At 39.6% G+C, this 21,001-nt stretch overlaps 1 protein-coding gene across 1 annotated transcript; it reads right to left on the minus strand.

Moving 5' to 3' along the window:
* Positions 1-3: 3 nt before the first annotated feature.
* Positions 4-20,042, minus strand: LOC117986147 (collagen alpha-1(II) chain-like). The gene is made up of 24 exons (XM_034972985.2): positions 20,019-20,042; positions 13,699-13,854; positions 13,078-13,116; positions 12,303-12,434; positions 11,419-11,609; positions 10,616-10,733; positions 9,455-9,579; positions 8,994-9,200; positions 8,817-8,915; positions 8,428-8,724; positions 7,865-8,332; positions 7,613-7,774; positions 7,232-7,429; positions 6,461-6,605; positions 6,015-6,275; positions 5,505-5,638; positions 5,038-5,307; positions 4,335-4,550; positions 3,801-4,089; positions 3,432-3,617; positions 2,884-3,105; positions 2,163-2,332; positions 1,253-1,474; positions 4-677 (listed from the first exon to the last, which is right to left on the minus strand). Exons 2-24 carry the CDS (start codon positions 13,847-13,849, stop codon positions 531-533), a joined length of 4,449 nt encoding a protein of 1,482 aa, XP_034828876.1. The 5' UTR covers positions 13,850-13,854; positions 20,019-20,042; the 3' UTR covers positions 4-530.
* Between the last annotated feature and the right edge of the window lie 959 nt (positions 20,043-21,001).

A 21,001-nucleotide genomic window follows, 5' to 3' on the forward strand; every position in this document is an offset into this window, starting at 1 on the left:
TTTTTTACTAACCTTCTTAAATTTAACTACGAGTATTTGGAACAATAATTATAAGTTAAATTTAATATTGATTTAAAATAATCTAAAACTAAGAAAATGCTAACTGTGGTAGTCTTTTTATTAGTACAAATAAGTATAAAAGTATGAAGATATGCATTTTGGAAAATCATTCTCAGCTATAGTACCGACGCGCGGCTCGAGTTGGCATGACAGGTCGAGATGGGGTATAAGGCGGGGGTCGCCCCGCACACCCGCACGTCACCCTACCGGGTTAGCGCGGGAGCTGTGCGGGTGTGCGGGACATCCCCACCCCGATTGCCACCTCGATCTGCCGCGTAGGTACTATACCTAGGTACTACAGCTAAATACTGATATATCATTTTCAGTGGTCAACTGAATATTAAGGGGCACTTAAATTTTAAGATTTTAAGACTCGAGGACATAGGGAATAGAAATTATGATTGTCCAGAAGTTACCATAATATGAATCAGTGTAGTAGTTCTTAACAAACCATTTAAAAGCTTTTCTCTTTATTTAAAGCAGGCAAGTCCAAGTTCAACCTTGAACATCTGTTGTGGTCTTCCAACGTCCCTCACGGCTACATCCAGGAGTGGAAGTCTACCAGGCTTTTCTGTTTCGTACTGTACTATCGTTTTCGCCCATTCTTGTTTTTTGTACTGAAACATACCCGTCGAATTGAGAACTTCTTTAAACTTTGTAATAAAGTTCTTTGATAGGTGTGCCAATTTCCATTAGGTAGTTCAAAATATTTATTCAAAAAATTCCTACCAATATGTAGGTATTTTTTGAGATTTAGAGGTCGATAGTAGTTATTTTTGCAGAATGACATTGTTTGGAGCATGCCTGCGGGCACAGTGTGAAAAATTTCTTGACGTTCAAACCGATTCTCTTTTCAAAATCGTTTTCGTTCTTGATTTCGGTGGAAATTATCGCAGTTTTCCGATTTAAGAAAATTCCCTTTTTTGAAAGGAAACGACTTTGGAAGTTGAAAATCTGAAGGAAAATTCTTCAGTGCATTGATTAAATAAATTCGAGTTTAATGTGAAGGGAATGCTCCTTCAACAGTAGAGTGAAATATTATGCTGCATGCAATATTAGTAGATATTATAGAGCCGTCAAAATAAGTTACACGTTTAGTTGAATGAGGTTTAGAACATTACAGAAATCAGTTAAAGGTTGGTGCGTCAGGTATAGAAGAATATAATGAAACATGTGACACAAAATTTCTTACCTGACACTCATCCAATATAGCCTTATATCTCAGTCTGTTGTTAGCTTTGGGTAAGATCTCCGCATCAGTATAAGCAAGCAACTTGACTCCATGCTTGTGATTCCTGGTCGCAGGGTCGTAGTAACCAACCATGTTGCGACAATGTAGAGTTACGTTCTGTGTCGCCTTCACGGATAGAAGTTGGAGGTAGGTAAGCTGACTGTGATCTGCTTTGTAGGAGATCTATGAAGAATAGTAATAGATGCTTCAGTTTCATCATCTTAAAATCGTACCTACCTAAATAGTACCTACTACAAGTTTAAATATAGGAGAGCGGATAGATGAGGAAGGTGGGCGCATTCAGCAGTAGACGCATGCGGGCTAATGTTTTTTTAAAGAATATTAGACATGTTAATTATGACCAATATTACCCCTTTCCCTCCAACTCAGCGTAACACTTGTGCTAGGAGTAGGTACGACAATAGTGCTAGGAGTAGGTAAGGTTTGAACCTCCGACCTTTCAGAATTCAGTCCGCTCCTATTGAGGCTATTATTGGATTGGATTGGATTGAATTGGAAGTGTGACGTCAAGTGCATCGCTTTTGCAGGGAGTGTGCGATTGTGCGGATATAGCGAAACCAAAATTTGTTTGCATGCATGTCTCGCAGTAAAACGCACTGTGACTTGTTTTAATGTATACGTATTATAGCTCTCTCCATCGCCCGCTGAGTGACTCTGAGCCCATGGTTAGGGACCATGACTCGAATCCATAATATATTATATTAACCAGTAGGTAGATATTTTATCTAGCACACATTGTGGAAAAATATCAGCTACAGCAACAAAAGAAAAAATATAGAAGAATAGAGAATAAAGAAGACATACGCGAACCTAAAGAAGGAATGTCCTTCTGCTGTGACTAGACACATACCGTAAATCCGTTTTCAACTTCGCTAAGCCAAGCCTCGTTCCTACCGGTGTGAGTTAACTCCTCTGACATCATTGGCTTAGGGAAGATACAACTAGAACCAGTCGGCATATCACAATGCACCAGTATCGCGTCTTTCATATCTCCACCATTAGGATCTATCCAGTACTGACCTGGATTTGGAAAAAGTCTAAAATTATCCTCGAATCGTTCCTAAGATTCACTGATAGCCTAGATTACATTAGGAGTTAAAGTATTCAGTCTTATTGGTAATTTATGGTCATTGAGTTGGTACTCTAAATTTATTTTCCTTCATCTACATTTTAGGTAGTAAAAATAATTAAAATCGAAAAGTACAACAAACTTTTCTAATAAAAGTGAAATTTCAGTCTTAACAGTGGCGCGTGCGCGAACTGACTCCCTTGACAAAGGACCCTGGATGGGTTTGAAACTAGTCAGGCTAACGTCGACTAAATATGTGAGTATAGCCGTTGAGAGATATTATATAAAATGAAATTTAATAAATAGATTAATGACAATTTTTACTAATTATTAGTCAAATATCTTTCTAATAGCTCTCTTTAAAACTATTATCTACTGGTTCGGAGCGCTCTTCCTATCGAGGTAAAATTAAAAAGGAACTCAAATACCTACATATTTTACTTTACACGTAATAGGTTCTTAATATTTTAAAGCCATCTTAGCAAGATCATAGTAAACTTACCACTTTCATATTCAGGATGATGATATAAAATATCACCACATGTCTTAGCAGGAGCGTCCTTAGAACCGTCAGGTTTTAAGAATTTGTCAAGAGACACTTTGAGCCTTTCGTAAGCCTTCATCACGATGCTCTTCTTTTCTGCTGCTGTCATATCATCTTTGAAGAATCTTGGAGGCAATATGTTTGGATCATCGCCTAACGGATCTGGGCCTTTGAAGGAACCTGGAGAAAATAAAAAAGTATTTAAAAAATAAGTACCTACTTAACGTCGTTTCCCATTTTCCTAATCTAGAATCTAGATCACTCTCAGTTCTTAGGACTAAACTTCTGATTTTGACCAACACACTTGTTATCACTTATATCATGGAACTCCAATAGCACTGACAGTAGGATGCATTGCAGCTGTCAGCTACTATGACTGCTAGGACATGTTACTTTAAAGGTTCATCATAAGATGTTGATAAAAACCAGTCTCAGAGGGCGAAAAAGCCGCTAAAACGACCTTTATAGTTAGGTCACCCTGTCGTATTGAAAAAAGTAAATGGTACCTTGTTGAAGCATAGCAGCAATGGCAGCAGCGTCGTAAGCCAGGCCTTCTCCCGCTGGACCGGGAGGTCCTGGAGGGCCTGCCGGTCCTGGGGCACCGTGGCGGCCTGGTTCACCCGAGGCTCCACGGCCACCGGGTGGACCCGCTGGACCTTGTGGGCCAATGGTTCCGTCTCGACCAGGTGAACCTATGACGAATATATAATTGTAAATCAGTTGCCATACCAGGTCGTTTAATAAAGGACCAAGTATTGCCTACACATTTTGTGATGAAAATTTATTTGTGAAATTTTATTTCTGTTCCGTTAAGTAGAATAATAATTAATAACGATGTCACCAACAAAACTGTTCATTAAAAATGTCATTCTTACCTCTCGGCCCAGCGTCACCATCTTTTCCCGGTGGACCCATGGGTCCTGGTAATCCTCTGTCACCAACTCTACCCGGAGCACCAACCATGCCTGGCAATCCAGGCAATCCAGCATGACCCTTGGCTCCATCAGCCCCAGATTCACCGCGTTCTCCCTTTATACCGTCCATGCCAGGAGGACCTTGCTTTCCTGCGGGACCCTGTCGGCCTTCAACGCCGGGTGGTCCAGATTCACCTCTTGGCCCTCTTTCTCCAGTGGGTCCGGGTGGACCTGATGATCCAGGAGGTCCCTGAAATTATATAGCTTTCACCCACAACTTCATCGTGCATGGAATTTCTGTCCGTTTCTCAATGTCTATGACCGAAAAATGTATGCTATCTCCGAATCTTTCATCAATGGTATGCACATATAATATTAGTGTGAAGTTCTTGAAAAAATAGGATATAATGTAGCTTTTCTAAAATAAGAGTAAATACTTTTTATTCGCCAAATACTTTTGTAAAAATCTAAATCTTAGCTTCTATATATGCTCACCTGTATTCCTGGAGGTCCTGAAGGACCAGACTGCCCAGGTTGTCCAACCGGCCCCTTATCTCCTGGTCTGCCAGATATGCCAGGCTGGCCTATCTTACCCGGGCGGCCTTCTGGCCCTGGTTCACCCATTTGACCAGGAGGCCCTTGTGGTCCAGGAGGTCCAATAAGTCCAGGTGTTCCATCTGCACCTGGTTTGCCCGGGACACCATTTTCACCCTGTATAAATTTTTGGCATGCGAATTACCTTTTTAAATATCATTATAGACGTTTCGTGTCCAAATCCAAAATTGTTTAGAATATGGTAGACCAATGTGCCTGGAAGCATTTTTAGTTAAAATAGTGATGATATATCAGCAACCTAGTATCAGTTAGATTTTTGTGCCAATAGCTTAGTTGATCTGTGATCTGATAAAACTGATGAATTATTCAAACAAACTCATATTAATCGAACTTAAACCCAAATAATTTATTTAGATTGGGTATTACTGTATACACTTTCTGTTTTTCACTTGCTGAATTTGCAATACAATGATGTAGTGGTGATAAATAATACGTAAACTTGAAGCTTAAGCTACGAGGGTTCCAAACGCGCCCAGGTTTGAGTAGAACCCACAACAAACTCAGCAAAGTATTATTTTTTAATCAAAAAAGAAGTCAAAAGAAATTAAATAATATGTAATCATCTCTTCAAAGAAAAAATTACCTGCACGCCTCTCGGTCCCTGAGCTCCAGGGGCACCAACTAACCCTGGCATACCACTTGGCCCTCTTTCTCCAGCTGGCCCTGGTGTACCAGGTGGTCCTTGAGGTCCAACATCTCCCTCACTGCCTCTTTCACCCTTTACTCCCTCTGGCCCAGGAGGTCCAGTCAAACCTTGCAGACCAGAAGGACCAGGCCTTCCTGCGTCACCCGTAGCTCCTTTAGCGCCAGGAATACCGGGTGTTCCAGCTTGACCGGGGCTTCCTTGCGGGCCCTATTAACATAAATATTAAATTGATTATTATTTACATCAAGCAATATATTATATATTTAATAGCAAAATATTTTATCTTTCTTTGTTTTTTCGCTTAAAAGAGTATTCTAAGATTTCGGTACATTTTGATGATGATTAATAACAGAATGTTAGAGAATACGTTATACTTGTACCTAAGATAGAATAGTATTACTTACTGGTGGTCCCAAATCTCCTGGACGTCCTGCTAATCCCATGCGTCCAATGTCACCTTTAAGTCCTTGTTCACCTCTAGCACCTTTAGCGCCTGCTTGTCCTTGTAATCCTCGCTGGCCTGGTTCTCCCGCGATACCTTGCAACAAATTTTTTTTACTGTAGTACCTTATACGCTTTATAGGGTAAGTACGTCAAGTCAAATAATTTAATCAAAATAGGTAACGAAATATATTCCGTCAGGTCAGAACCGCACAGAGTCACTATGTCAGGAACATGGTAGGACCACAAATATCCTATTCTGTTTGAGCAGATACGTGCACTGACATGCATGAATGAACGATAAGACATAATATTATCATGTGTCGGTATTTACCCAATAATATTTTTTCGGTGATCACGATTTGGTTGCGCCGTAATACTGCAGGCTTCTATGTACTTAGATAGAGTTTACACTAGGAATATTCGTGTTAAAATTGATCCCTGGGATAGTTAGAAAAATTGGAAGTATGTACCTGGACTACCCGGCGTTCCTTGCTGTCCTTTAGCCCCAGCATAACCTCTATCGCCTTTCAGCCCCGGCATGCCCGTTAGCCCTGGTGGACCAGGTAGACCTGAGGCTCCTTGTGGGCCAGGTTGACCACGCTCTCCTGTTGATCCCGGTGCTCCTGATTCACCAGGAATACCCGGCACACCAGGTTCACCCCTTTCCGCCGGTTCACCCGGTGGCCCAGTGGGCCCAACTGGTCCTTGTGGTCCTTGTTCACCCTGACGACCTGGAATAATTTAACGAGAATAATATTATTAATACAACGTTTATACTTGCTGCTGTATCTTACAATATAGTGCTGCATTTAAATTAGTAGACTATGTAAAAAAGGGATGCACATGCCAAGTGCTACAAATGACTGCACGATTGCCGTAACTTTATTGTAGATGTTTAATTAAGAAAATAAAATACCGGTTGGTCCTTCGGGTCCTTGTGGTCCAGCTGAACCTCTTTCCCCCTTCTCTCCAGCTAAACCAGTCAAACCACGTGGACCAGGCATTCCCATAGCCCCCATCGGGCCCGGATGACCTTTGCTGCCCCGTGGACCTTCTTGACCCTATAACAAAATAATTTTACAAACATTATAATATATATTTCAATATTGTAATAAATATACCGGTACAACATTTCTGACCACTAACTATGTAACAGTATAACATACATGTACCTTGTATTTGTAACATTATTTATATTATATTATTGTATATTAAGATTTAAGATTTAAATAAATAAATTGATTGATTGATTATTATCATTCACTTTTCACACACTTTTTCAGTATGGAAAATTATTTAGAGCTTTTTAAATCAATGTATTTAAAAAGCTCTAATTAATCTAATAAATTATTAATAAATTTTATTTTATTCAAAATAATGTAAATGGTAATGTTTACCAATGTTTTTGCGGTTTGCCTTACATAAAATGTAACATTTCAACATTTTTTATATCAGTGAACATCAATTTTAAATCAATTAATATTTAACTACGCTATTCCAATGGCTTTTGCTGCAATGATTTCTTTTTACTTACGTACAATAGTTCATTTACGTAGTTAAATATTGTAAAATCAATTGATGAAATATTGTGAAATAAAAAGTTCAGGTGATGCCAGTTCACATTTGAACCTGCAACTCCTGAGTATCCACGTATTCAAACTACAGGTCATTAATTTAAATAACATACCGGTGGGCCATCAAGACCCTGGGCACCAGTTTCACCCTTTTCTCCTGGTGTTCCTGGTTGCCCTGCGATGCCTCTTTCTCCAGGAAAACCTCGTTCACCCCTTGGCCCTACTTGGCCAGGTGGACCAGCCGGTCCAGATATTCCTGGTTCTCCATCTTTCCCAGATGAGCCAGGTAAACCTGCACTTCCAGGCATTCCCTTAAAAGTGAATTAAATTATTAAGATACCTAGGTATTTTATGCAAATTCCTAGTTGCAAGTATTAGTAGGAGTTTCCGGAAATATTTTCGCACATTATTAGTTCCTTGATTGATTTTTAAAAAATAAATTCTACTTAATAAAGTAATTAGAATGAAAAAGGGGTAGCACAGAAAATACTTACAGGGAATCCAGTTGGCCCCGAGGGACCGGTTGGACCTCTTTCACCAGTAGGACCAACAGGACCTTGTGGACCTTGGATGCCAGGGCTACCGTCTCGACCAGCATCGCCTTTTGGGCCTGATGGCCCAGGTTGGCCGATTTCACCATCCTTACCAGGTTCACCCTTAAAAAAGAGGAAATGACGCAGTAGATTATTTTATAGTATTTAAAGCATTACATATCAGGCTGTTTGTTGAGTAAATCATTATTTTACCTGTAATCCTCTATCTCCTGGGCTGCCTATCAATCCTGGTGGTCCCTGTACTCCCTGCGATCCTTGTTCACCAGGCCTGCCATCAGCACCAGGTATACCTCTCTCACCAGGAGATCCTGACTTGCCTACAATACCTGGTCTTCCAATTATTCCTCTGATTCCTGGCAATCCCTGAGGACCAGGCCTGCCTGCATCACCAGTACTTCCTTTGGATCCAGGAAGCCCAGCACTACCCCTTTCACCAGATTGGCCCTTAGGGCCTAAAGGACCGTCTGCACCAGGTAAGCCTCTTAATCCTTGTAAGCCCCTTTCACCTTGAGGTCCTACATTACCGGCTGGTCCTCTTAAACCTCTCTTTCCTCGCTTGCCTTCTGGTCCAACAGTACCCGGCAATCCTCGCGGTCCTGAAGCTCCTGTCTCTCCTCGCATTCCAGTTTCCCCCTTAATTCCTCTTTCACCTGGTTGCCCCTAAAGTGAAAAAAATAATTGATAATTTTTTAAACAAGTTTACCAATATTTAAAGAGAAGTATATGTAAAACTTATTTGATACAATTTAACTGACCGGCATGCCCTTCGCTCCAGGTAATCCTGCGTCACCAGCTACACCAGGCATTCCTCTAGGTCCCGGAAAACCTTGAGGACCTGATGCGCCAGCTTGACCCCGCACGCCCTTTTCACCTGGTATACCATCTCTTCCAGCTAAGCCTGTTGGTCCAACTTCTCCAGGCTGACCAGGTCGTCCAGCTTCACCCCTCGGACCTTGCATACCTTGGCTACCTTTGGGGCCTACTATACCTTGTTCACCCTTAAGACCTGGTGAACCGGGGAAACCTGGAGAGCCAGGCTTTCCAACGTTACCCTGAAAGAAAGAAATTGTTTTAGTAATACTGAGCACTAGACAGAAAAATCGATACTAAATATCGATATTAATATTGAAAATTATTTATTCACCATAACTCCTGGAGGCCCTGGTGTGCCATCAACTCCTCGCATGCCAGGAGGACCAGATGGGCCTTCGCGTCCCCTTTCACCTCGCGATCCAACGGGACCCTGAAATAAAATTTTATATTCTATAGAGAGAATATGTTGGCGAAGATTCAGAAAAAAATGTGATAGGTAAGTACGTACCACTGGCCCCGGTGGTCCTATTTGCCCAGGCAATCCAGATGGTCCCTTCTCGCCAGGAAGCCCCTGTTCACCTTTAGCGCCGTTTTTGCCGTCAAATCCGCGGTGACCTTTCAACCCTTGGAGACCTGGTATCCCTGGACTACCCCGTGGACCAACTTGCCCCGCCGCTCCTGGCGGACCAGGTTCACCATCTTCACCCGATGAACCCTAAAATGAAATATTTTATAAATTATAATTTAACGCATATAAACATCTACTTAATAATGGTAACCGAAAGACAGATCAAATGTTCAAAAGAATTTTTCAGAATATGATAGCTTTTTTTATTTGTTGCCCAGCTAGCCCTTGACTGCAGTCTGACTTGATGCTAAGTACCGAAGCATGGAAAGCGATGGAAAGGTTAACTTGGAGTATGGACTATTATGTGGTATGGATTCGAAAAAAAATCAGTTATTACTTACATCTTTTCCGGGAAGTCCTTGGGGTCCTCGTTCTCCAGGAGAACCTGAAGGTCCAGGAAGTCCTGGCTCACCAGGCTCTCCTCTTGGACCTTGGAAGCCTTGTGGACCAGGCGGGCCTTGAGGACCTATGAAGATACAGCTTTTAATTAAAAACTGTGCTATTGATTAAGGCGCTATGTACACCCGCAGAAGGAGTGGAACTGAGGCGCAGCGTCTGTCTTGATAACAATTATTCATACTATAGTTGGGCCATTACGAACGTGCGAACTATAATTATTTTAAATAAATTATTTTTATCTGACCTCTCACTCGCACTTTCCATAAGGCCTGACCTTATGGAACTAGAACCTGTAGCTCTGGTGTTGTGTGTAACTGTTAGAAAAAGGATTTGTCGATAGTCGATAACAGGTTATAAAGAGTGAGGGGAACAATACATAATTAGCTACCAGCTACCTGCGTCCGAACAGTACCTATCCATTTTAATCGAAAACGACTTCTGCGGCATTCTCATGATCGTAATGATTTATGATCGATCCAGTTCGAACGTTCATAAGGACCCAAGTATAAGCTTTATATTCTTTGGCACAATGGCGTTTATGGATTTCCTCCGGGACTTGTTTTAGTATACAACTTAAGTCGTATGTCGAAGGCCATAAAGCTCAATTTAAGTTGTTTTAAAAAAGACTCGGCAGTGACAATTTTAATAGATTGGAAATGCAACCTTCCAAATCCTTTTATCCTGTTTGGCACCTAATAATTCAAAACAAAAGTAGCATTAACAAAGTCTCTGATACCGTGTCAGAGGATTATATTTTGATAATAAAAATGTTCCAAAGAGATCAAAAATATGTAATATGAATAAAATATAAAAGGAAAAGGTGACTGACTGACTGACTGACTGACTGACTGACTGACTGACTGACTGACTGACTGACTGACTGACTGACTGATCTATCAACGCACAGCTCAAACTACTGGACGGATCGGGCTGAAATTTGGCATGCAGATAGCTATTATGACGTAGATATCCGCTAAGAAAGGATTTTTGAAAATTTTGAAAATTAGTTTATTTTTGAAAATTATTTTTGAAAAAAGTTTATTTATGTAGTCCACGCGGACGAAGTCGCGAGCATAAGCTAGTATGTAATAAAAAGGTTTTACCTGGTATTCCTCTGATTCCTGGAGAACCAACAGACGCTTGCATGTAGTGATAAGGATCGAACACGGGACCTTTATCGCCACCCGCCGCTGCCGCTAACTGAGCCAAATACGCATTCACCTGTAAATATTAAGATTATATTTTTATACCGTGCAGAATGGTCTATCTATAGGTACCTACTTAAGTTACAGATAAGAAATTACTTACGCGGGTTTAAGTTACACGAATAGTAAAATAATATTAAGTATCTACTTATACCTACAGTACGCGTAACATGAGCTAATCTATATAGAGCTTACATAATTTTTCTTTTCTTTTTAGTACTGTCGAGCTCGTAGTTTTAAGCTTACCTAGTTTTAATTTTTTTAATTTGTAACATTTGGTTTGTATGTTTTTTGTATTTTCTTGTTTTGTGAGCTGAATAAACTTTTATTTATTTATTTATTTATTTATTTATAAAGTAACTTGTGCAATAATTAATGATCACACACGTGGTAATGTACTTACTACTTACTTATATTTAATGACCCATTAAAAAAAGTTCATTCGTTCTTTAACCTTGGAAATAAATATAAACGTAACCTATTAAAATTTAAAAATTACCTTACTTAGATACTAAAGTAAATTCAAGCGGGTAAGGTTCGAAACGGTTGAATTAATTAAATAAAGGATACTTGTCTTCCAAACGTTGCCTTTCTAACGTTTATTTCGCTAGAATTCTACAATTGAAACCTGAAGCGAAGCTGACGGTTAAAACCACCGGACAAAATCCGAAAAGTTTTTACACCAGCAAAGCATAACTTACATCTGGCATAGCTCCTATAGACCCAGGTACACCAGGCGCACCGGGTACTCCGTTGACCCCAGGCATGCCAGGCGGGCCGGGCGGGCCGTCTGTGCCCTGATCACCAGTCACCCCTCTCACGGGAGGTGGTAATGGGGTAGCTGGACTGGGCCATGGTGAAGAGATCGACACAGGTCGAGACGTTGCTGGTGCTGGGGAAATAGGTATGTATAAGATAAAAACAAAATGTGACATACAGATGAACAGACAGGCGGACTTTTTGTATTACTACCCTACCCTAATTACTATTTTATAGTTTTAGATATATAAGTATAGTCTGCACAAAATAAACCATTATAACTCTGTGTCAACTGTCGCGTCAAAAATGGGTGCGGTTTACCTTTAAAATAAGGACTAAAATCGTACTTTTGACATGACCTTTGACACATGGCGTGAGAACTCATTTTATACGGACTATATACCTAATTAAAATCTTTACCCATTTATATAGGTATACCGGAAATAATAGGAAAAAATGATAGGTACCTGTTCTAAGTTGGCAATTACTCTTCAACACCACACCACTTGGCCGATTTTGGGATCTGATTTCATAATATGTCTACTCTGGCTCCGCAAACTATTTAATTTTTCTACTTTCTTTATTTAGCTACCTTTTGTATTTCTAGTAGGTACATGACCTAGTACTTCTAAGAAACTCTATTTTAATACAAAACATTGTCTAGACTAGTGCAAAGGGACATCATTACATTCATACTATTAATTTTAGTAAATGATGAAGAAATTGTAGCAAGCTTGATAGCTTGCTACAATTCTTCAAGGTGCAGACTGGTGAACAATGGGCGAACTTTTGATCATTTGTGTGAAGAAAATAATGTTTATCTTACATGATAAGCAGGAAGGCAGCACGGAGCAGTTGACGCGGCTGCTGAAGCACTGACAAAGGGTGCAGTTGTCCCTCTTCCACGTCTCCCCGTCTGAGAACGAGCGGCCCATATCCAAACATCTGCTCGGCGGTCCTGTATTGAAGATATTAATATTTATTCATAGAAACTAATGGCATGAGATTCGGTATTATACATGTATACCTACATAGTATACCCTCATCTGTTATTTGATCGAAATAACATTATGCTAGCAGCTAGATAATGAACCTATAGATTGATACATCGCGAATAGGTTGCCTAGCTAGTGCCGATGATGTTGAACAAAAAAAAAATGTTTCCGATCAATTTCCTTGATTAGTTATTTATGGAAGTCTATCATCAGCTGATAGAATATACCCCAAGGAGTTGAAAAAATAAAGGTTAAAACACGACTGTATTACGGAACCCTCGTTGCCCGAGTATGACTCGCACTTGGCCGGTTTTTCTTTAGTCGAATCAATCGGTCACCGTGTAGAGTGGATAATAATAGCCTACTTTCCCCTCTTCGCAACTCTGGGGTTGCCAGCTATTAACAGATAAGTAAGCGTTACATCTGTTTTTAATAGACTTTTATATCAAATGAAAAATTATTTTTTTACCAATCTAACCGTATTAGGTTGAAACGTAGGCTTATCAGAAAAGCAGAAACAGAAAAATTTACATCTTAAATCTAGGCAACCATAGATGTTTTTTTTTAAATTAAGTATGTCGCCTACCTAATTGTAAAAATACTTACTGACTGTAGAACCTCTGAAATCCCGCTCCGCAAGTATAGCTGCAAATTGCAAAAAGAATAAAATGTTACTGCCATGTTATATTATAAAATACAAGGTAAGTAATTTTTTGCAAGTAATTTAGAGAATCTGGAAAACATTTCAAATGTCCAATAACATGAATTTAAGAATTTAGTAAATGATACACAAGAAATAGGTATAAGTAGGTATCAACAAGTTATACCGGTCCCGTGCTTTTGTGGCAATATCGGTCGTAGAACTCGAAGACCAAACAAGCGTATATAACATTTGATTGCTTCAATAATGCAAACTCTAGAAAATAATTTTAATCAAACAACAGCAACAACAAAAGCACTCATGAAAATTGCTGAAGAAAAGTGTTTTGAATTTCGTTTACACGGCAGCTCTTTATTATTTGTTGAGATGATCGTAGCTATCCTCGTTGACTTCGTTGAATATAGTAACTAGTCACGGCCGTAGCCTCCCACTCTAGACCACGGGGACAATTTAGAAATTAAAAATTTCCGAAATGCCCCTGCCGAGAATCGAACCCGGGACCTCCCATTTACAAGACCACCATCCCCAAGTCGTCAAAAAAGTCGTTTCTTAAAAAAGTTTCTCACCATTTTCGTCTTCACCGAAAGGGTTGTAGTCATCGTAGTTGATGAGATCAGGTTCCTGCGCCTGAGGAAGCTCCTCCCGCACGTCCACGAGGTCCTTGCAGACTGCCGGCAGAACCAACAGCGCCAGACAAGCGACTCGTGCTTGCCACATCTTATCTGAAATACAGTAATCATACTGTATTTCTTCGTAATCTTACTATGTAATAAAAGTTTGTCTATTTTTGAAATTTGGAATAGAATCATACTCTCTCATACTCATATCCTAATCAATACATAGACTTTCATGCCTTAAAATCAAAGTTTGCGTGTTTATAGAAACCTAGATCGAGGTACTTAGCGAATTTCAAACTAAGTAGGTACTTAGGTAAAAATTTCAAGCTTCTAAATCTAGATCCAGCCTTTTGCAAGTAAAATTTTTACAATCCTCTAGTCTCTAGTGAATCTAATACACAAGTAGATACCTACTGTTTCGGAATGCCCTTCCGACCAAAAAAAAAACAGTAAGAAACTCAATCGTGGCTCTGCCAAAAATGAAACGAAAATGAAGCAAAATTGATCTAAAATCTGAACAATTAAATCTTCACACATTTGAATAGCTCACCAAATTAGGTCGTCACAGAGAAATCGTATCACCCAATTCCAGAGTGCTAAAACAGACCCGTCCATTTCTCATTCTATGAATGTAACCCACTAACCTTTATAGAGTCTCTCCAACGGACATATGTCTGAATAAAGATGACAGAATCAATTGGCGCCTCCAGTAATTAATTTTAGCAACAGATAGGTCGTTATGTTTATGACCACTTGCGCCTATGTTCCTATGTATTTCTCACCTACTTCTCCATTGAGATTTGGGCAGTCGTTGACCTTTGAATTCAACGATCTCTATGTACATGTTTGAATTGATTTATTAGAATTTATTGTTCGGAATGTATCTGTAATCAATTGTTTATGTATACTTGATTCAGAGAAATTTTCATAGCTTTTCATTGCCCTTTTTTATATCATTCATCATCATCATCATCATTATCATGATCAACCCATCGCTGACTCACTTCAGAGCACGGGTCTCCTCTCTCTCTGAGTGAGAAGGGTGTTGGACGTCACGCTGGCCAAGTGCGGATTAGCACACACCTTTGAGAACATTCTGAAGAACTCACAGGCATAGAGGTTTCCTCAAGATGTTTTCCTTCACCGTTAAAGCAAGTTATTTAATTACATTTAAAACGCACATAACTCCGAAGAGTTAGAGCTGGCGCGTGCCCGGGATCGAACCCCCGACCTCTGAATAGTTGGCGGACGTCCTAACCACTAGGCTATCACCGCTTCTGGTTCACCGGTTTGTCCTTAAAAGAACAATAATTTTTCATATTTCAGTACCTACCTATATGGTGAAAAAATTGTGCAATCACATATTTTAAATAGTACGTAAGTACCTTTCCAACTTGATCTTGAACGTATTCAGATAAGATATGTATCGTATATGTATCGATTCTGAATCGATATGTAAGATAAATGTTCTCTAATTGTATCAATTTGGCTAACTTTTCCAATTAACAAGATGGAATGTTTGATGTCGATACTCGTCGTCAATGGTAATGTGAATTGTATTTTTCGTCCTTGAAGGGCCTGAAGCGTATAGATATTATTTTTGGACATTTGAGGAGGTAAGTATATTAATTACTGCTGGACATTCACTTGTACGGACTTCCAACATGGGTCACTTGCAGGGACTTCAGATGTTGCGGTCTTGGGGTGCCAGCCAGGTAACCTCCCAGTGTGCCTGGGTGCTGCTGCTCCCTCTTGGATGCATTTGGCATCCGAGGGGAAGAGCAGTATTCGGGCCGGTGCACCCCGGTAACATGGCTAATAATCTCTCTTCGGGGATATTGTTAGCCATGGCTAATGGCCTGGCGGGGGGAGGTTTATCCGCGTGTCCCTCTGACTAGCAGAGGGCACAGTGGACGAGGCAGAGGATGGGACGCGGGTGACGTGCGCGGAGTCTGCAGTTGTCGCCCGCTGGGTCCCCGGATCGGGAGGCGCACGCACTTCGTCGGTGCGCCTCGGACGTGCGGTGTGGGGACCTCGTGAGCGGGGTCCCCGGTGGAGGGTCCGCCTCGCCGGATGTCGCTGACTGGATCGCGGTGGTTTGCTTCGGTGTTCCCGTGACCCAGTCACCAGGCGACGCGCAGGAGCGCCGCTGGGTTTTAGTGGGTATTCCGGTCGCCTCTCGGCCGGCGAGTCCCACATACCTTCCCTCCAGTTGGTTGGTTGGCTGGTTAGCTGGCTGGCTTCCAGGAGAGGAGGATGCGTAAACGCATTTCCCAGCGTTAAAAAAAGACGTTGCGGTCTTGCGCCACCTGAACCCAACGGCTTCCTACGACTCGTTTGATGTCGTCTGTCCACCTTGTGGTCCATCCGTATACATCTAGCATTGAAGGTCTATCAGTTGGTGACGATGACGACGACGAAGTACATTTAACAAACGGTTCCGTGAGACTACAAGAATACTACCTAACACTTCTAAAAACAGTGATCTTTTATCATTCAAGGTCTTCAGTCTACCAGTTTACTTAGCTTAGAGCGAACTAAGTACCTACTTACCTTTTAGAATAATTAAAAGCATCTCAAATCAAACCCATTTATTATCTAGCTAACTTCAGTATGTAGCCTTATATCTTGTATGTCTCTGAACTTGTTACTAGCTACGATGATAATAATCTTGAACTTCGTTAATCAACGTTAGATAGATTAAGACCACAGTTATTTATACTAAATTGATAGAGGACGCAATTGGGACACTGTGTTTCATTAGTCTTCGAGGAATGTGCAGGTTTGTATTAAAACCTCAATCCATCATCTTATTTGTGTTAACCCCTGGATATATGGCTATCTGAGAGCGCGTCACCAAACACGGTCCTGCGTCCTTCTCATCTAGCTACTTCCTCCCACCTTAAGATCGTCAGTACAGCGGGCTAAAGGTCCCACGCTGCGCTTGACGCGGTCACCACTCCAGAACACGTCTACCCAAGCAGGAATTATTATGAGGTATACCAATAACTAATTCTATACTTGATTCGAGACTGAATAGTGATTCTATTTCACCATTGACCTTCTTCCTGATAGTTCCTACCTAGTCTAAATATATAAAAGGAAAAGGTGACTGACTGACTGACTGATCTATCAACGCACGGATCGGGCTGAAATTTGGCATGCAGATAGCTATTATGACGTAGGCATCTGCTAACAAAGGATTATTGAAAATTCAACCCCAAAGGGGTGAAATAGGGGTTTGAAATTTGTTTAGTCCACGCGGACGAAGTCGCGAGCAAAAGCTAGTGTAAAATAAGATGATAATTTTTTTCGAACCTTTTGCTAGTAGTAGTAATCCATTTTAGATCAGACATAGGATCGTGATTTATGTAGAAATTAGAACTACTATTCATCACATTCGAACCGGAGTAATTTAATAAAGCTCGAAAAAAGTAGTTAGTCCAAGAATAAAAGTACGAAAGTGTTTTTAATAAGGTTTTTATTATTTCCTCGAACAAAATGAAGTGGGTGACAAAAAGTAAAGTTCGGAAAGAGATTTTATACATACTGGAAATGATTGCTCTTCTATGAAGAAAATAGATCATAACATCGCAGGGATGATTGATGAGACGTTCATATAAAAAGTGTAACGAAATAGGAAATAGGTAGGGGGAGTCCGGGAGAGTATACCCGCCTTCCACTAAAATGCTCATAAATCTTTATATACTTAAAAATCGCTATTTTCTATAAATTGTATCTTAAGCTGCACTATTTAGCTATATTTTCTCTTAATAAAATTTGATACATCATTAATAGTTTATGAGTAATTAACGATTTCTACCAAAGTGACATTCGGCTAATATCTCCCGCCTGGGTGGGAGACTTGACCCCCCAAGTGGGGAGCCTTTACCCGGGTACAAAAATAGGCAAAATAATCATTACAGATTATAATTCTATAGAAAAAATTAATCATAAAAATATGACACATAGTATTTTGTAGTAAATGAGAATTCCTTTTTGAATTGGAGCAATTAATACAAATAAACTGCTCCTCATCATGTCTTTATCATATTTGGACAGTCCAACGGATTTTATGGTCATAAGTCTCATGTCCATAACTTTCTCTTCTCCACAGCTGAAACAAAACCAATTATAAATTTCGTCTCCCATGGACTATCAGAGCAACTCATACTTGGGTTCTTCGTCAGGGTCTGTCTAACCGTCACTTGACTGTAAAACTTGTCTTTTTCAATGGTCTTTTTACTGTCTTTTTCTCTTTGCTTTACGTTTTTGTTTTTAAGTCATTTTAATTTTCTTATTTTTTGGTGCATAATCATCTATATTATCATCATCTAGGTCTAGTCTTTCTGGCGTTTTTTTTTTTAATTTTAGTTTTTCTGGGCTGTCTACCACGACGAAGGAGCAGCCTTTGGAATTGAACGAATCATTTGTGGTACTACTATTTTCGGTCTATGTCGTAGGTAAATCAGAATCTACCGTTGTCACATCCATATTTTGAGATGTAGAAGCTACCTCTTCTGATTGTCTTAATATTGCAATTGGTTGCTCAGATTTTTTCCTCAGTCAAAATTGATGGTGAATTGGCTCTAGACGCCGCAGATAGATTCATGAATACTAATGCTGATGTTGAAGGCTCTGACTGACGTTGTACAGTAGATGATGAAGGTAATGAAGGAAAGCAGGACGATCGTGGTTACATCTGGAGGTAATACAAAAATATTATTGCCGGAGAAACAACGGGCGAGATTACCCGGGGTAAAGTCTCCTCCCGACGCCAGGGTAATGTCTCCCACCCCACACAAATCTGTCAGTTATTACATTTTTATAAAAAACTATGACACTTAAGTAAAAGCTGTCTGCCGTAAATGTTACTAGGATAATTACACTTACGATGTATATAAATGATATACTGGAATCTATTCACAGTAAGAAACAGAAATCAAATATCGAAAATTTAAAAAATTTACTTACCGGCACGAAATTTTTTAGTTACTTCTCAATCCTAAACCAAACTGCCGATCGTAACGGTATCTCGTGAGCGAGGTGGGAGGCGCCTATGGAGTCTAAGAAGTGTGGCAAAGTCGCAATATCTAGTTCCACAAAGATTCTATGAGCAGTGGCTAATGTCTCCTACCTGCTAAACTCTCCCGGACTCCCCCTACCTGTACTTATACCTAAAGTTTTCTGAGATAGAGATTTTCAGAGCTTGTTTAATGGATACATCAGTATCTGATACTGTTAACTGTTAAGTTATTTATTAGTTTACTAATATATTACGATTACGATTAGTATTAATTACTATCAATTAATTTAACTGAAAAAATAATCGTGTTTTAATTTTTACACCAACAATACGATTATATTTTCAGGGAGCAAACAATTACAAAAAATAAACAGAAAGGAAAATAAAATAATATTTTCTTGAGAAAAATCAAAGCTACAAGTAATTTTTCCTGACACTTCGTACCGCTATCTACGACTGCGTGATTTTCTATACTAAGTATACCTACTTATAATGGATATCGATATACAAGGCTTTATAATGTACCTAATAATATGCTACTAATTATAGCATCACCAAAATAAAAAAAAGTAATTTTCAATCAAGCACAATATAAATAAAATAACATAAAGCTCATTTGAGTCTTGTCAAATGAGCTTTGATTGCATATTATAGGTATAAGGCCCGCAAATTGCTATTTCGCTGGAACCATGTCTCAATAACATCGAAATGACGTCATTTGACATATATTTAAGTAAAGATATACCATCAGCTCGAAATTTCAATCTGACGTCACTAAAATGGCGGCTACGCGCATAAGAAACTTGCGGGACTTATAATATACAACACATACTATCCATTACATACAGATATAAAATACTATCCGAACCAGTGGTAGATGCATCCGACTATTCGTAAGCACTTGTAAAAGTTTATACGAATAAAAAGATTTTCATTTCATTTCATTTCATTTCTATCGATAAGTAATCCATACTAATATTATAAATGCGAAAGTGTGTCTATCTGTCTGTCTGTCTGCTAGCTTTTCACGGCTCAACCGTTCAACCGATTTCGACGAAATTTGGTACAGAGGTAGCTTGCAACCTTGGAAGGACATATTATGTTACTTTTTATCCCGGAAATTTTAGGAGTTCCCACAGGATTCTTAAAAACCTAAATCCACGCGTACGAAGTCACGGGCATCAGCTAGTTTATGATATTCTTAACGAAAAAAATATTTTTAAGTACAAAAATCACAGCTCACCTGAGTAATATATGCAGGGGTAGAGCGGCCCGCCCGCGCCGCTACGATTGCGCGTAGTCCCACCGGGATAGCAATAAATATGCGCGCACGCAAGCCTCGCACGCACCTACATCTAGGCGGACAGGGGTGTATAACCATTTTTATTTTATTTTATTTTTTATTTTATTTTATTTGGGACAGTAAACAATTGCATATTAAAAGTTAAAACTTGGTACGACTTAAATCTAACAAAATTGATAAATATGTAATCCACTTACACTATCCACAGCTTACTACAAACAACTAGGGCGACACAACATTAACAAACATATACAATACATACATATATATAATAATATAAAAATACAAGCAAACGACTAAACTATACATAAAAATTTAAACAACAATTTTAGTAAGAGTACCCTTTAGTTTTTGGCGACCACATATTATCATCAACCGATAGACGACCAAGAAGCTGTGATAGCCTAGTGGTTAAGACGTCCGCCTCATAATCGGAGGTCGAATGCACCTCTAACTTTTCAGAGTTAAGTATGTGCTTTTAAGCAATTAAATAGCATTGGCTTTAACGGTAAAGGAAAATATCGTGAGGAAACCTGCATGCCTAAGAGTTCTCCATAATGTTCTCAAAGGTGTGTGAAGTCTGCCAATCCCTACCTACTTAGCCAGCGTGGTAGACTATGGCCATAATCCTTTTCATTCTGAGAGTGCTCTGTGATGAGTCTTGGGTTGATTACGATAATAGACGACCACGGTTAAACATGCGGGTCTCTTTTATAGTGATTTCCACACTCCGTGGTCCTTTTTTCGGTTCAGTTCCTTCGTTCAGTAACTCTTATCACTAACGGCCATGCTTTTTTAGAGCATGAAGCATAGACAAACAAAAATATGCGCATATTTTTAAGGTTTTTCTTTCAATGGGGCAGGATGCTAGTTGTGCCAACTTAAATTTAATGTTCAAATTCAAAATGCCTTTCATGCTTCAG

Source organism: Maniola hyperantus, chromosome 10 (genome assembly GCF_902806685.2).
Source record: "Maniola hyperantus chromosome 10, iAphHyp1.2, whole genome shotgun sequence".
NCBI lineage: Eukaryota > Metazoa > Arthropoda > Insecta > Lepidoptera > Nymphalidae > Maniola > Maniola hyperantus.